The 18444-nt window shown below is 39.9% G+C and overlaps 1 protein-coding gene and 1 non-coding gene across 2 annotated transcripts; one reads left to right on the top strand and one right to left on the bottom strand.

The window, feature by feature from the left end:
• Window positions 1-450: 450 nt before the first annotated feature.
• On the bottom strand, window positions 451-14966 carry LOC111330175 (glutamate receptor ionotropic, kainate 2-like). The gene is made up of 15 exons (XM_022934999.2): window positions 14668-14966; window positions 13653-13889; window positions 12806-13002; window positions 11841-11894; window positions 11023-11169; window positions 9946-10128; window positions 9425-9544; window positions 9087-9257; window positions 7236-7418; window positions 6805-6990; window positions 5335-5599; window positions 4397-4764; window positions 3123-3344; window positions 2547-2871; window positions 451-2152 (listed from the first exon to the last, which is right to left on the bottom strand). The coding sequence occupies exons 1-15, from the start codon at window positions 14732-14734 to the stop codon at window positions 2139-2141; spliced, it is 2739 nt and encodes a 912-aa protein (XP_022790734.2). The 5' UTR covers window positions 14735-14966; the 3' UTR covers window positions 451-2138.
• Window positions 14967-17856: 2890 nt separating this feature from the next.
• Trnar-ccg (transfer RNA arginine (anticodon CCG)) lies at window positions 17857-17928 on the top strand. The gene has a single exon. It is a non-coding gene; the product is annotated as a tRNA-Arg (tRNA).
• The last annotated feature ends 516 nt before the right edge of the window (window positions 17929-18444 follow it).

The raw sequence follows: 18444 nt of genomic DNA, 5'->3' as shown, positions 1-18444 counted from the left end.
ATGATTCGCGGTTTAGTTTCGCCAACAATGTTGGGGAAGGGGGGTGGGGGGAGTTTCTGTGTATACAACTTCATTGGATAAAAGTGTTTCATTTTAAATATATTTGGAGGATTTTGATCATTCGATAATAAGATTTACCTGACCCTCCCCCCGCCCCCCTCACCCAAGACTCTATAGTATTTTAACGATCCACAGTCATTGGCAGTCAATTTTCTCTAGTCCTCCTTTTATGCTCTGTTAGCGACGACTGATGCCCCCTCCGCTCTACCTGAAAACCACGTGATCCCCCCAAAAAAATCCTCCGACCACCCCCCGGCGAGAAACAACGACTGGTCCCTTGTGGGCAGAAGTCTTCGTAAGTGCATGCGTCCTAAGCGGGTGTAATTTGAAAAACATTATTTCAAATCATCACGAATCACACTAAATCTCGAAACCACTGAGCAGTTCGTATTAAATATGTCCATGTTTATTAAATTCTCGTAAAAATCACATCCGAATGCTATTTTACGCACTTTTACACTCTTCATTCAAATGCTGACTAAATAAAATTATAATAATAACATGGACCTGCAGGTAATTCAGGCGGGCTATGTGTTAACTATTGAAATCTGAAGAGGAAATAAGGGGACAGAGAGGGAAAATCAGGGCGTCGGGCTATGTCGATTTCACTTAAGTTATTTTTAGCCTCGGGCGGAAAGAGAGGTAAATTTCCCTGGACATCCACGATGAGGTTTCTTTATGTAGTGACTGATTTCCAAAGTTATTTCAATCGCAAAGACTTATCTTCTGGCTGGTCGCCAATATATCAATCTAACTACGTATCCGCAGGTGACCAAGACTCGCTGTTGCGGCTTTCGAGAAGTTACCTCGGGCCATGCCTCATGACCGGGAGCCAAATGTTTCCCCGTCCGGCCCGACAAACTCAGTCAATAAACATTTTATCGTATGACCTCTAAGTGTTGAAAATTTCAACCTAAGACGCGATAGAAGGGCACACGCAGCCACACAAGCACAAAAAAAAATCTGGAATTATAACTTTTTCTTTATTTTTTCGAGTCAGAACAAGAAACTCCCAATTCCTTGAAAAACGTGACTTTTTTTTCTCATTTCTGTATTCCTTTAAGTTACTGCAACAAAGCGACGTGAGGGCAGCAAGGCCTAACGGCTTTTTCCGGACCGACTCATGTTAACCTGTCCGGCCCTGTACGCCTTAGCTTTTACTGTGGTTTTCTATGGAATTGCGCGAGCGGGGCCGGACGGGTCATATGATAATTAACAATATATTTTGTCATCGTCGTTTTTTCCAAATTTATTCTGGTCTTTCCAGTGATTGCGTAACCTGGTGAATTGAAGTTTTCAATTTTTCTCTAGTTGAGGTCAATTCTCTTTAACTTAACAACAACAACAACAACTCAAAATATTATAATGTAGCCTCTTTAACTCCTTCACCCCAAGGATCCTAAAATCAATTCCCTGCTCGGTCTACAATAAATTTCTTACAATTTTAGCCCTGAGAATTTCGTGTGAACTCAAATCACTGTCCCATCGCAGACATAATTCTTTCTCCCAGTCACCTTTGAGCTTGAAAATAGCACCATGATGTTTGGGAGACACAACTCAGTGAGACACAACTCATTGAGACACAACTCAGTGAGACACAACTCAGTTATCTCTCATCGGTTCCTGAGAGGTAGACGGTGACGCCTCGTACAGAAAATTAAATTGTTTTGTCGAACAAATGCAAAACTTGGAATAAAGGCTGAAAGTTTCTAAAGAAACTGTGGTGCTGCGTCGGTGAGGGTAACAAGGTAATTTGGTTATATCAACTAAGTTGAAATTGTAAATTGGCCACCGTAACGAATAAAAAAGCTGACGTTTCGAGCGTTAGCCCTTCGAACTTGGAAGATTACTTCTAAACGATCCACACCCACTATCCAGTTCTCAGTTAACTTTTAGCCACGACAAACTCATTCAATGGAAGCAACTTCGTGGCGTGAGGGGAAAAGGATCAATACCTGAACGGCGGTAATTTGCACTCAACATGCGCTCTCAATTATTGATGCCGAAGACATAGCATCACTGCTAAATGTTTTTTAATACGTCATCCAACTGCCCCAAATATTCAAAAATTCTCGTTTTCATCGTCGAGATTCTGGAATCAGACAAAAAAAAATGTCACATACAAGAATAGGACGGATCAAATTCAGTATCAGAGAAACTGCGCACCAACTCCTCCCCTACCCCAACAACAATCAACTGACAACAACTAAGGGGTAATGGTGGGTCAGTAAATGAGCAACTGCGCACCTACCCCTCCCCTAACCCGACAACAATGAACTGACAACAACTAAGGGGTAATGGTGGGTCAGTAAATGAGCAACAACGCACCTACCCCTCCCCTACCCCAACAACAATCAACTGACAACAACTAAGGGGTAATGGCGGGTCAGTAACTGAACAACTGCGCACCTACTCCTCAGCAACGGCAAATTGGCCAATCAGAGATTGCGACTTTTCCGCCAATTGCGCTAAAAAGTAGTTTTTACCTTCAATCTTTCCAAGGGCTTGAAACCATTTATTCCAACCTTTTCCTTTGCCTTTTTCGTCCTTCAAGTGCCCTAAAACCTTGTCTCCTTGGGACAACACCACAGCTACTCGAACCGGAGTGACCGGTGCTGCTGGTGTGACCGGTGCTGCTCGTGTGACCAATGCTGCTGTTGTGACCGGTGTTGCTGGTGTGACCGGTGTGACAGGATTGACAGAAGTGACAGGAGGGACCGGGTGGACATGAATGGCGGGAGTAGCCAAATGCTTACTTGACCTTTTCTGCGCCCCACAACCTCTTCTTCCCAGATATCGCTTTAGAGCGTTCTACAGAGAGAACGTTGTGGAATTTAAACAAAATTCGACTTTCCTGTTCACTTTCTGACTGCACTATTCGTCCAATCAGTCTTAGAGACTTTTTAAAAAGAGATGAGGGAGATCCAGTATCCTAAATTTTTCAAACTATCACTTGTTGTTCCTTCATTTACACTAGTGTGGACGGTAGACCTGATCGTTCAAAAAAAGTTTTGTTTTCAAAATATTTTTATCCTCAAGTGTGGACGAAGTATAACTTTTACCTGGCCGCTAGTGGGGCACACGGCCTTCTTGTAACGTATCTCAATGATCAAAATAATTATCGAGAGGATGACACCACTGAGTAAGACTAAGAACACTCCAGCCATGTTGTTGACGCCAAGACTCTGTATTTTCCCAGTTTTAGACTTGGAGGGTTCTGGACATTGACTGCGCTCGTCCCACCACTTTCGCCGCGTCTTCTCAATGAAGCCACTTTCTCTTAACTGCCAAAAAATAAGACTACCAAAGGTTTGACCTCACACTGCAGACTGCAGCAGTGTAAAAGGCAGCCACCAGTGCTGCTTTGATTATAATGATAATAATAATAATAACAGTAATAATAATAATAATAATAATAATAATAATAATAATTGGTATAGTAAAGAAGGGAATGGTGGGAAACATAAAAAAAGTATTGGAAGCAGCTACTGTGACAGAGATTCAAAAGATCTGCATGCTGGGATCTGCGCGAATCCATAGAAAGGTGCTAAGTGTTTGAACAGAATGATTGACTTGAGTGACTGATGCCCTAGATGCATTGTTTGCGCCAGGCTAATGCATAAAAAGAGCACCAGCAAAGACTGTAATAGAAGAGATAATAATAATAATAATAATAATAATAATAACAACAATAATAATGATTAGCAGCCTTGTATATAGATTTGCCATTCACCTTTCTCCTTTCTGTATAGTTTTAGATATGCTTTTACTTATCAGATTATTAGACTTAGAATCTGTTCAGATTTGACTCCGTTATTTATAGTTTTCCAGACGCTTTGACATTAAAAAAGGAGTAGATGTGAGCCGAAAGTGAGTTATTTTGGATCGCTTTTTACGCTGTTAATATTTTGTATTGTAGAGGATTTTAAGGAAATTATTGCTAAATAAAGATATTTTGGATTATTACTATAATAATAATAATAATGATAATGATAATGCTATTATCAATAGTCATGCTGATGACAATAATCGTCATAATGAAAAAACGATTAAAAAAATGGTACCAAAGAACAAAGAGAGGAAAGAAAAAAAATAAATGATTTTTCAGTCTAAGAAGTGTCAATTGTTTTTTTACAACAAATTTTTAGACTCGTCCAGTAGGTTTTGAAGTATTACCACAGGGTTTTATTTCTTTTAAGTCATCCCGAAACTTTTAAAAATTGATCTGTTGCGGGTTAAAATAATGTATATAACAGTGTAACGCTTGAAAACCTTTGAATAAGCCACTCACACCATTTATCTGGCGTGAAGGTTATCACAAAAATGAGCAACCCACCTCTAAGATCACGACAGAAATCTTATTTGTGTGGGGTGAGTTTTGCTGCAGCCCAATTCCATAACCTTTAGCTTGAAGTAGTTTGTCCAGAAGTCTCGTGTTGCACGGCTTCTGTTGATTGTAGTATGCCAAGTAGGGGTATTCTGTTATATAAGCGTAGTTTTCTGTCCGCGCTTTTTTCACCCCATCTGAAGTAGAGTTGACGAATGTTTGCTGACTTCTCATATAAGAGAACATTTTCATGTGAAGAGGATTTTCTGAATTCTGGAAGAATTTCTGCACGGAACCCGTGTTGAGGACTCCGTATCTTGTTTCATTTTGACTTGCAAGTTCGTCCAGGGAATTAATAGTTTGAACTACTCTTTTAACTGGAAAAAGAAAGTGGAATTCAACGAAAAATTCCCAATTATTAGTATGAAACGAGAAAATATATTGTAAAGTATCACAGAAGGAGAATTAGCACTTTCATTCAAACTGAAATAGCATGCAAATTATTCGCGCTATCCCTATAAAAGTATACATTTTGAGTTTTGCTCGAAAGCTCTTTTGAAGTTAAAAACGACTGAAAATGATTAAAAAATAAGGAAGCGTTAAAATAAAATTCCCGGACACAAGTTTTAAGTTCAATACTTGCAGATCACGCTTCGATGAAAAACAAAAGGAGCTGATCAGAAGCGGTGTCTGGTAAACTTTTTTCTCGACTTGAAAGAATAATCTCCCATTCTGTTAAAAGCTCAAAATTATGAAGGTAAATTAAATATCCTCAAAACATTACTCATGTTAACTTTAAAAAATGTAGAAATTTATAGGGATAGCACTCACTTTGAATGGAAACGCCAATTTTCCTTCTGAGATACCTTGGAATTTTGATTTGAGGAATGGCACTATTTTAATTTTTTTACTTGATGAAATTAATAGCTTTATTTCGTTGAACATACTTGTAAAAAAGGCAGCCAGGTTTGCCGTGTAGGTTGTTATCAGTATTAATATAAAAAACCAAAAGGAGGAAGCTAACAAGCGACCAGAGGGAGACAGTGGAGTGTTGTCCGGACCTTGCTGTAAAACGGACGTTGTAGCAAACCACAAGCTGTTCAACAAGCTGAACTCATTTCCAGGCTCCTCGCTTGAATCACGAGCTCGAGCACGGTAACCGAAAGGGCTCAAATAGTCCATGACACACATCATTCCGGTGATAAACAAAACCTTCAAAAACAAGGTTAATTTGGCAAAACGAAGTTACTACATTCTTGTAATATTAAAAATTGTGTTGTAGCTAAAACAAAAAATTAGTGAAAAATAAAAGCACTAACTCAGAGTTGTTGAGACAAACGTACGCGCATACGATCGAGAAGGATTTTCGCCATGAAGTTCTAAAAATTTCATAAGTATTGTAAGACAAAGCTGTACATTGACGTCATGAGAGCAACCCAGTGTATTACTATACATACTGTAAATTTTATTATTACACGACTCGGGAAATCAGAGGGCCAATAACTAAAATCAACCAATCAAAATGCTTTACTGCCGGTCAATATTCTCTCAGTATTGGACCAGGCACTGTCCCGAATGATACCGCACTTGTGTCCCTTTGAACTTTCAGTCGTATAATAAATTTCTTATCAACCTTAGCTTGCTCGGGACCGTACTGGAAGAATATCGGCCCTCGGTCTTTTTTGTACGGACCTCGCTGCGCTCGGTCCGTACTGTCAAGACCTCGGGCCGATATTCTCCCAGTACGGCCCTCGCGCTTGGTTAATAAGATACATTTTTTCCCGTTACCCCCGGTAAACATGATGGTACATTAGATATCTCAGGCCCTTCGCTATTTCTCCCCAGGTGGAGATCTGTCTTTAAAACTTCCAATGAGAGGCAAAAGTATTGGCAAACTCCGCCACTTTTTAAATTTTTTTTCCAAAACTTTCATATTTCTCCCCCTCTCCTCCATTTCAATGATGCCTGGTGTTAACAAAATGCTCACTAATCACGGGGAACATTTATTGGGGGGAAATGGGGCACTTTCAAGTAAGTTATTAGAGATGAATCACAAGTTTTCTGTTTATCATGTTGAGTGAAGGATTGTCTACCACCTGGTAAGGAAAGGCAGCCAACTTATTTAGCTATTTTTTTACGGTAGATATCTCGAGCTTCCTCCCTCCCCCCCCCCCCCCTACAATCCTCCGGCATCTTGAACCAACGATCACTGGAAATCTCAGACCCCAGGTTAATCGTATAGGTAAGACATATCCTGAATAATTAAACTTGGACACTAGTTCTTCGGATCCATTCTACTATCAGTGATTTAGTCGTCGATATATCAAAATGTCCGGTACCCTTGGTTGGTTACCGGCAAGTTTGAGATAAAGGAACCCTCCCACTGCAAAATGGGACCGCACAAAGTAAACCCCTACCACTATAATCGTAGAAAGCCACAGATTATTGGTGAAAGGCAGAAGAAAAGCGAATATATTGATCGGAGGCTCTCCAGGTTTGCGCATGATCAGACTCATACTGAAGTCCATAAACGGTTTGCTGAAGTCGATGATCAACTCACGCTCTGCTGTTATTGTGATTGGTGCAAGAGCAAGGTCCATTGCCTAAAGTAGGAGGATAAACGATAGAAAAGCAAATTATTCAGGACGAGAGGTGCTAGATAATCGTTTGGTATCAAATTCAATCGCACAAGCCAATTGAAGTTTAAGAATGACATTTAAGGCAATAACAAACGATAAAGTCCATGGAAACTTATTGGTTCAATGCTAAAGCAAATATTTTAAATTTAACGCAAAAAGGGCTTAATGCAAACAGTGAGTTGAATTTTGAAAGAACGACAAAATGCTACCTGAGACTTCAACGCGTCCACCATTCCTTTGTAGCTGTTATCCACATGAATCTCATAGTCGAATTTTACCTTGTGGGATAATTCCTCAATTAGATCGATACAGAAACCCTGAAGCAGATTTTTAGGAATAATCCCATCTGGTAATGGCGTAGAGTCATTCACCTTTTCTACAAACGGTGGTTCCTATGAGACACAAGACAGTCATTGACTGAGGTTTAATCTTTGATCTATTTAACAAATATGGAGAAGCCTTGACCGCCGTGTTCTGTTCTTTTGTAAAGCACGCAGGAAGCGGCTAGGGCACGAAAGAAGTGTAGGGAGAAACACGAAACGCAGTCGAGTGTTTCTTATTCCGAAATTTCACTTTCAATTAGCGAGAAAACTAGGCAAAGTATAAATTAGCAGATGGCTTGACTGCTTTAGCTCAGCTCCATGCTCTATACTCTATACGCCCTTCCAACCAATGAGAGCGCGCGTTAAACCCGAACTTTATTATAAAATGACGTTGGATGACTAGTCATCTTAAAAAAATTAACCTCCAATTATGGGTTTTTCAGGTGTATGCTGATCTTCGCCATCGTCACCTTTTCAGTTATTTTGTCCTCTCTGGTGTTTGTACACCCTAGCTAGTATATTATATCAAGGATTTACCATATTTAGAGGCGAAACACCGTTACATTAAAATGAATCAGAAAGTTGCGATGTAACTCCTTTCCGAATATAGACATAAATAGCTCCTGAAAACTAACACAGCATGTCTTGAACCAAGTTGAGAGGAGGGAGGTGGCAGTTGTCTTCAGAAAAGGCCGATGTTTTAACATAGTGCTCGCTACACGGAATTCCAAAACCTTTGGAATACATTGGAAAACCGGAGGGTACAGTTGATGACAACGAAATTTCTTTTATTCTCATTATTTTCATGAATGATTGAGCAGTATTGATGTAAGGTGAAATTAGGTGCTGGTCATTCTTAGGGTTTAAATTTAAGGGTTCATATTAACTTCAGTGAACACCCAACTGCACACTTCAAAGTTTCAAATGAAGGAGAAAAATTGGCTGTTGCAGGAGTGAATTTATCATGAAAATTGCTACCTTTGTACATCATATGCTAGGTCACTTAGCCCTCTGGCCGACAATGCAAGATCTAATTCATAATTTTCCCTTCTTGTTGCTGTCCATATCAACAAAATTTGGCGAGTAGAGTTTGATGTTATATGAAGAGCTTCCATTTTCTCTTTAAATTGCATATGACACGAAATTTTTTTCTCTTGTTTCTTGTAGTTGGATATCTATAGAAAACGTTTCGAAGCTTTAAAAGCACTGGAAAAATGTAAAAAGCATTTTTTTGCCTTCAAAATACGCGCAATTTGCCTTCAAATTTGTCCCGGAGACTGGGACCTAGTTTATCGCCGTCGAAGCTATTCGTGACGTCACATTGTGTACCTTTGCCGCGAAGGTCTGTTATCGCTAAGAGGGTTCTGCAGTACTTCGTAGTAGATAGATAGTGCATTGAAAGGCAAAGATGTCCAGTGATTCTAATGATTCCTTTGAGTCCGACTCTTCTGAAGTTCCATTGAGGTACACAATGTGACGTCACGTTACGATATCACGTGCGATTTTGGCCACGTGATGACTGGGACAATTACGAAGGCAAATTGCGCGTATTTTGAAAGCAAAAGAGTGTTTTTTAGATTTTCCCAGCACTTTTAAGGCTTCGAAACATTTTCTATAGATATCCAACTACAAGAAACAAGAAAAAACTTTCCTGTCATATGCAGTTTAACTACGTGATGGACACACACGCGAGTCACTACTAGGAATTAAAGCATTGAAATCACATAGTATTCTCACCAAAACTGTTATAACTTTCAGCACTGGAATCGGTTCTGGTTCGTTATGCAGATTGTTCCCCGGATTGTTGCACTGAACCAATTTTGCGAAATCCCCCACCCACTGTGGGTGTTCATTGTTTAAAGACACACGGTGATCTGTCATTCCAGGTTCAGGTTGCCACGAGCCGATCTATTGAGAACAAACGAGAGAATATACAAGTAACACAAACACATACTGACAATCACTCACAGAACAGCAAGTCTCTCTTACCTCCACTGATATGATAATCATGAGAGCTTAGTTAGTGATCGAACAAGCTTGCATTACTCTTCATGTACTGTAATCTATTCACAAACCTTTTTGGTTCTGTTTAGAACAACGTTCACAATGTCCAGACCATCGTGCACTCTTCGTTCATCCGTATGACGGTTGAATTGCACTTCTCCTGTCAGACCTTCTCCGTGGAAAAGTTTCACCTTTAAACATAATGTGACAAAAAAATTGAAATTTGAAGAATAGTAGACCCTGCTGAATTCTACGACTTTTTTTTCTTATAGTGAAAAACATTAATCTTATTTTATCGAAATTGAATTTACCTTTCATCTAATTCACCAGGATTAAAATTTAACATCCTCATTTACATAATCATCGCGCAAAAGCGTCACTTATCGACCTTACTATCCTTGCAGTATGCAGGAAGTTTGTCACTATGGACCCTGTTAAACGGTCTAACTTACCACCCAGTAACCAGGTCCAAGTGCTAATCGGAAGGTCGTAGGTTCGACCCCTAGTGGGAGCACTCGGGAGTGCTTTTCTCCGGGTATGCCAGTGTCATTCACTGAATAAAATCATCTTTCACAAGAAAATTTATCTTTACCTTTCTAATCTGCTTTAGCAGTCTCCAGCCTAATCTCTTGCGTTTACTTGATATACTTCGTAAAGCGCATGCACCATTGTCTAGACGTGATTCTATCCTTGGTATTCTTGGATCATTGTTGAATAAATTCCACACTGCCGTCCCTACCACAAGCGCTACGTCGTGGACAGCTGCATACACGGCCTTTGGGCAGGAAATGTTGAATGTAACTAGTGCCGTATTTATTTGAAATTGGAATAACCCTTACTTTCAAACCTATTCAGAAGTTACGTTTACAAGTAACGTCAAAGAGTCTGTCACGTGTTGTATGATATTAACAATATCGACGTAGCGACTCTTTGAGAGACCTGAAAAGTTGGCATTTCTCTCACCGGCGTATCTTCGCCAACTTCAACAACCCAGAATAGAGTGACAGAGGAATACACAACTATCTAGACACGATACAAAGCAATGGAAAACAATCATTTTGACGACTCAGCACGTTTCAACGCGAAGCTGCACGAAACTTCACAAAACAACAAAATACGATAGGACACGAACTGCCAAAGTAACGCACAACAAAGCGCAATGACATAGCAAAACACGACAAAATAGGACGCGAGACAGCAGGGCGTGGTACAACTTGGCATGATACACTATGCAGCGGAACAGGACCACACGCAATCCGCATGGCATTTCGTAATTGGACCGCTTTTTGTCGGAACGTGCCACGACAAGAGCAGGCAAGAGGTGGCAGTGTGACCGAATGATTAGGGCGCTAGTCATGTTACCTGATGGTCACGGGTTCGAGCCCTGCACCCTGCTACTCGCTGGATTTGTTTTCGGTCACCCTGAGTTCGACATCTTTGACTACACTTTGTATATGGCCAACTGGTCTGCCTCCTCAGTGCCAGTTGTTGTTTTTTTTTTTTTTTTTACACTTTGTTTATGTTTATTTGCCATCACGGTTTATGTACTTATTTGGAGAGCCACAATTCTAACAGTTTGTAACTATTTAGTGTCACCCTTTGTAAACGAAGTCCAACTGTTATCATTATCATTTCGACACAACGTGCAAAAAAGCAGCTTCTTTCTCACCAAAGGGTATTCGGCTCCTTTTCCACCAGTCGCACGATTTTTCAAGTTCCGGATTAAAATCTCGTTAAAAATATGGAGCCTGAGTCCCACCATACCAAGAAACGAGGGATACGTGTGATTGTATGTTTGACTTGCACCAGCCACCTCCTGTTAAAGAGAAAATCGATAATGCACCTGACCTTAGACTTAGTTGTAGTCAATCTGGGGCATAGGTGAAGGGAGCCGGAAAAACGTAGTTCAACAATTATATTACTCATGAACGTATCTTGAATTGTAAGCAATAAATACGTGTCGCAGCGTTGGCTTCTCGCCAAAAACTAGTTGGAAAGTAAGCATTATATGCTAGTGTAAGTTGGTTACCTACTTCAGGTCGATTCCCAGCAGTCGCGCAACAAATCATGGACAAATAATTCATGAGATGATGAGAACCCCAACTAGCAGGAGACAAACCTCTTTGGTTGTAATATGACAGCAGCCATATTCTAGCAGAACTATTTCACGGTAATCGTTTGATCAGAGGAGATGATCATGTGAATACCGAAAAAAAAAAAACAAAGAAAACAAGCGGTGGCCAGAGCAGAAAATGAACGAAGAGGTGAAAATCTTCCATCTACGTGATAAGAGCGGTGGATATCCTTACTAAAAGGATATGTCGATATCTCGCCTCATTTCTAGAGCCTAGAGAACTTTCTTTAAATTTAGAAAAGGTATAAAAGATTATTTTACCGAATAAGACAAAACTAAGAAGGCATAAATGAAATGAAAACGCACGTGGATGGTTAAGCGCGGAAAAGGTTCTCGCGTGGTCAATACATTACCAAATCAGGTGTTATCCAGCGATAGTCTTTGTCATTCATTCCAACGTATAGCGCCTGTAACGTCAATTTAATAATTGTTAGAATTGAACAAACTAGTGATCGTTGAAATTTTAAACAGAGATAAATCAGAAGCCTGCATGCCAGTAAAATGATCACGCATCGAGCACCGCAAATCACCCTTTCTGATTGGCTGTTAAGCTAGTTAATCTTTCAGCTCGAGATAAGCCTCGAGATAAGCCTCCCGGCTAGCTCAATGGATAGAGCGCTGGACTGTTGTGCGGGAGGTCGAGAGTTCGAGCCCCGGCCGGACCAACACTCAGGGTCTTGAAATAATTGAGAAGAATAAAATATGCTACCTTTCTATAACATCAAGAAATGGTTAGATATTCTAGTCTTCTCGGATAGGGACGAATAAATGGAGGTCCCGTCTCCTGCAGGTTTAGGGGCAGGAGACGTTAATTTCCCACACACGAGATTACTGTGTGATGGATGTCCTCCCCTGGGGTGGGATGAGTGGGTAACAGGACCCCCGTTGATACAAGTGTTTACTACACTGAAGGGGCTATCCTGTATAAATAAAGATGTCTACTCTACTCTAAATGAAAGGGGTCCCGCGGCTAGAGCTTTAAAGACTTGACTAAAACTGTAAATGGAGTTCTAGACGTTTTGTTAAGGGGTTTCTTGGTTATTCTTAAAATACAACCTTTCTCAGATGACAAATGTCGCAAATATTTAAAACCAGTTCCCTGCCCTTGAGGGAAAGTGATACAAATTTAACAGGCCTTGACGTTCCCTTCTCAAGGGGCATACCTCTTAAAGGTTTCATGCAATATAGAGATGAGCTCCGGGCAAACCAAAGAAAAATGAGACTTAGCTTCATTTTATATTTAACTTATTAGTTCTGTAATCACAAAAGTTACAAAAGGTAATAGAAATAGAAACAAAAGTGTAAATTACAAACTTACCTCGTTCATTATGTGATATAGGTCTCTCTGATCACATAACAAGATTATTTCTTTGATGCGTGACTTGAGCAAATAAGTCAGAGAGCTGTGTAACTTTTCTCTGTCATTCAAAATGAGTTCTGGTATCATTTTGATGCTAAATCGCGGCCATCGTTTAGCTTTAGCGTAAAAATAGGATGCCTCTCTGATTCGGCTGGCTAAAAATAGAAGAGAGAAAGAGGGAAGTTTTTAAAACAGCCAGTAGCCTGGTTATGTTGCCCATCTCGTAGCGTTTCGAAACCAAGACCAAAATAATCAACGGTGAATCAGAACAGATAAAACTATAACAAAGAGCCAATGAAGAATCTTCGCAATCAGATTTTGATTTGTTGACTCGTTGCCGCGAGTTCTTTGGACCAATCAGCGAGGGTAGTTCGTGATTGAGCAAAACCAAAGCAATCCCTGATTCCTTCCCTAGCTCAAGTAAACTTTCTCTGAAGTATAGGTTTTGATTACTTCCGCGACGAATGAATAAGACGATAAGGGAACGATAACATAACATTTGCACCATTCTTGTAATAACCACGCTACAAACCACAGTTACAACGAATTTCAGTTTGAAAAGGACAGATGTAAGGAAACGCGCATCAAGGGAAAAAGTAATTTAGGGCGCTGATTTTTATAAAGGATAAAAAGCTGCCGCAATAAACAATATTCGGAGTGAAACAGAAGTCAGGAAACATCTAACATGACGCTAGGTTTAGTATTTTGGGCCACATTAGTTGTAGGCTATCGATCCTCGCTAGCGTTCATACCGCAGCATATCATTATGAAACGATTAATTTAAATACTCATCAAACAGCTTTACCGTCATAGACTACCGCTATTCTGGAGAAATTGAAGAAGTCCATGACATCGAACAAAGCTTGCATTACAACGTGATAGGGAGGTCTGATCGACATGATGTAAGTGTTCGCAGACTTTTCTGAGATGGAATCTATCTTCATTAGCGGTACATGTAAAATAGAACTGAGAGCTGCGGCCTTCTTGTCCTCACTCGCCAAGTCGATGATAGCTATCACTTGAGACAGCGACGATAGGACCTCTACACATCATAGATGAAATAAATAATTTAAAGCTTACCGACAATTACCAGACAAGGGTACGTACAAATGCATCTGTGGCTAAACCGAACATCGATCATTAACTCGTTAGAAATATCAATAAATGACCGAATGTAAGAGCTCGCACTTTTCTGAGATATGCTGAGATGGCTTCTTCGGTCATTTCTTTGACTATTTGCCCTAAGAGTGACTAACGTCTAATTTCTCCTTACAGTATCACCCCTGAATGATACGCGAAGGTGACGAGAATAAAGGGAATGATCGCCAACTAAAGAAGCTCTTAGATTGTTAAATAAATTCTCCTTGTCAGCACCTTAGGAAGTGTACAGGAAACAGTATAGAGGATATGCACACTGATGTTCAGGTGTACATGGTCAAACTGCACCACGAATATTGACGACACAGAATTACACTTGTGATTCGCACACTCTTAAAAAAAATGGCATTCTTTTTTTTCGTTAAGTCTAGCACTCGCCCGAAATGGCAAATCATCGGAGCATAAGCTTGGAAGATCGTATCTACGGATTTACTTTATCTTGTGATAATTACATGTAAAAATTGCGCTGTTCCTCCTCCATTTTTTTTTTTCAAGTTAACCATAACTCAGAGGAACATCCAGTTGGAAAATTTTGACAGATATCTCGAAGGTTTTATTTCAGAGGGATGACTCTTAAATAGGCTCTTACCCAACTTGTAAGGTAACCTATCGACTCACAACTGATTCTAATTGTTGATGTATCAATCCTTACAACAACTTACCCCTCGAGAGAAGATCTTTCCTATCAACTTGTTCATTGACTAAAATAAACGTTATGTTTTCTAACATAAGTTTCTTGGGAAGAATGCTTTCGAAGACATATTTTAGGACTTGATGAAGGCTGGTTGCCTCCTTGCGGTGTAACACACCTGGAGGGGAAGAGCAAATGGTGGAAAGTTAAGGCGGCAATTAATAAGAGCGTGAAGCACAGCCATAGAGCCAAACGATGGCACTTTGCTCCTCTTTCGTTGTCTCAGAGATAACCAAGTTGACCATCTTCACCCTGTGGTAAAATATGCTTTCTTCATCTTCTTTTGTGCTAAAGTACATATAAGAAGTAGGTTTTTAACAGAAATGCGTAAGTCTCAAGAACTGGTGTCGGAATCATGGCCAAAATATCTGTGAATAACCATCATGGTGCAGTATCGATCGCTTTTGGTATTATCAATTGATCTGGCCACCTCCCAAATTGTAATGTTCTTGGCAAAGCACCGACTATTGTAAATAATCATCACTACCAATTTAACTTTTTGATTGTATTTGATTGATTCACTCCCTGAAGTTTTTTTACTGATGCAGAAAGATAATCACGCATATCCTAGGTATAAATTCTACCATTCAAATGTGAACGATTATCAGAGATTCATACTCGAGGAATAAAATTAATGTTAGAGATTTCTCTTCAAATAATGTTAGGAGTCTGTAACATGACTCTATCAGAATTCACCGCGGTGCAAGACTTACCAATAAAAATTTACGTCAATCGAGAAAGGAAATAAAAGGCAGAAAACATATTGTTTAGCAACGTGTGTTTGCGACAGGGGCAGATGTAACTATTGCTCAAGTACCCTTCGGTATTTTCAACATCATCCGAAAGACAAATCAGAAACAGAATCGCACAGTCACAGAATATGAAAATGAACCTCAAAATAACGTCTTTGCTTCTTACTTTCTCTTCGGTTTCTCTCATATTTCGTGTTTCCTATAAATGTTTCCATGTCATTTGCTTCCTCTCTTGTTTTTAAACATTCCAATTCTGCTTTCATTTACTTACACAACTTCTGTTTTCTGTCACATTCCCTTTACGAAACAGATTTGATTACTAAACAAAAACAAAAGTCACAAACCTATTTTGACGTCGCGAATCGTCCTCTCGGAGGAGGAAGCCCAACATGCCATGAAGAAAACCATTACCATTAGTTTACCCATTTTGAAAAGTGACAGTGAAAATTGAAAGGAACGAAAAAAAAAATCAGGGATCGATTCAGCGGCAGTAAAGCTCAAGAAAAGTAATTTCCAGCCTCATAATTTGAACCTACAACTGCGTGGTAAGTGGGTCTGCGCTTGTTAAAATTTTCATCATTTTACAGTACATCAATAATTGACCTCCCAATGGTTCAACTAGCAAGAAAAATCAATTATTGACGTAAATATGGAGCGTTGATGTCGTTACAAAGGTAGCGAAGAAACGCAAAGAAAGGACTAATTGACGCTAATAGATAAATACAAGCCATAAACGAACTTATAAAAAGGTTTGAAACATTCTTTTACAGGCGTGGGGCAGAAAGGAAGTTCGTCATCTTCAAAACAATTACAACAACGGTTATTTCGCTACCACAAGAATTTTGCAACTTGAAGTTAACAGACATTCACGCATGTTATCTGTACTCATCACTCCGATTAACTTACAAGTGCCTTGAGATTTAGACATTAGTTGCAGTGTTAATTGGCAAGTAATTATGAAAAATAGAACAAAAAATTTCCCATGAAAAGTTGTTCTTGTTACGGATGATGCCAGAACACCAAATGACGCAGTACAGAAGATCCGAAAAACGATAACAAACGGCCACCCCACAACGGCATGGTAAAATATCCTTTCTTGCTGACCAAAAATGGTTTATGCAAACACCAGTCAATGATACATTGTCCTCATATTTGTAAACAAAGCTGTCCAGTTGAGAGACCTGTTATCTATGTATCGCCAACAACATCAACAAAATTCCACAGCTTTACCAAGTCAACAAGATTCTTCTAAACCGGCAACTCTGTTTAACATTTGTCTTGGGCATGACAAACAAAATCATGCACCTTCCTTTATGAATTGAACCCCAGGTAATTCCAATTTAGCATTTGGATGTTCTGTCAACTGACTTGGAAGAGCGCTGTGCCGAAAAAAAGTAAAAGGAATGGTAAATTTTGAGCCTGGTCGTTAAATGAAGGACAAACAGAGAGGTCAGGGTGACGAAGGGATGGGGGAGCTGGAAAAAGAGGAGCACAGTGACGGTAATACTCTCTGCCACTCCCCCGCTTTCCACTGTGGTCCGGGTTCGTAAAAACAGCCAGTGAAGATAAGGGGCCAATGATAAGTAAATTCCCAAACCACCTGAATTGAAGCGTGGGAACAGTTGACTGCCAAGTTGCGATTGTTTCAGTTTAGGTTTGCGCCCAAGTTTGGTGTACATTATTTAGACAATGGGTGAGACAATGTGATGAAAGCAAATGTAAAGCAATCGTGAGTTACGTTCGAGACTCAGTTCTTACTCTGTACCAGTAATAAGTGAATTGCAGATTTCTTATCTATTGTTGTCAAAGCACTTGTCGTTCATCGTGCCATACAAGCGTTACCAGAAGCAGCAGAAACGGGAGACACCTTTATACAGATTATAACAGACACAAACTGATATTGAAAGACAAGAAATTTTTCAGATGTCTTTAACGGTCGAAAGAAGATTTTGTCATTTAAAAAAAAAAAAGAAAAAAAAAAGCGAAAAAGCCACTGGTTAACAATCTAATTTTTCTTGGCTTCGAATATACGTCATCCGTAATGGAGGTTATGGACATTCAAGGGAATAAATACTCGGCAATAATAGTGACGCATTCTCTTCTTTTGAGTGACAATAAAAACCAACCAACAAGAAAAGAAAATATGACCTGGGTCATGATGGGCCCTGACGAAGAAATATTTGTGATCTTCTTTGAATCTTGACCACTTAGTTCGATCCATTCCTTGCCAAGTTACCTTGTAAGAAGGCAAATTAGTGCAATCGTTAAGTTTCAACGGAAATGCACAAGAAACACGGGGAAAATTTATTACGAGAGTTGTAACGAATCACCAAGACGCTTCAGGGTTCCTAATATTAGTCACCGCTGATCTTTCAATTATTTCAGGTGTGTACTAATATTTTTGAGGAGGCGCGGTGGCCTCGTGGTTAGTGCGCTCGACTCCGGATCGAGTGGTCCGGGTTCGAGCCCCGGCCGGGGCATGGTGTTGTGTTCTTAGGCAAGACACTTTACTCTCACAGTGCCTCTCTTCACCCAGGTGTATAAATGGGTACCGGCAATTTAATGCTGGGGGTAACCCAACCCTACGATGGACTAGCATCCCATCCAGGGGGGAGTAGAAATACTCCAAGTCGCTTCATGCTACAGAAACCGGAGTTAAGCACCGGCCTAATGGGCCACTAGGCTCTTAAACAGACTCTACTTACTGATACTTTTGCCCACCCCCTGCACGGAAAAGTAAATAAACACCAGCAACAAAAAGGACAACATCAAAAGAACAACAAGGACAACAACAACCGCAGCAGCAAGGAAAACATCAACAACAGCTAGCACAACAACAACAGAAACTAAGATAACAACTGTAACAAGGAAAACAACAACAGCAACTAAGACAACAACGAAAACAACAACGAGGACAACAACAACAGCAAGAACAAGGACAAAAACAAAAGCAACAACATGGACAACAACTTCGGCAACATCAAGGGCAACAAGGA

The sequence above is a fragment of the Stylophora pistillata genome, chromosome 13 (genome assembly GCF_964205215.1).
Source record: "Stylophora pistillata chromosome 13, jaStyPist1.2, whole genome shotgun sequence".
Classification (NCBI taxonomy): domain Eukaryota; kingdom Metazoa; phylum Cnidaria; class Anthozoa; order Scleractinia; family Pocilloporidae; genus Stylophora; species Stylophora pistillata.
This window is presented reverse-complemented; position numbering and strand designations above follow the sequence as displayed.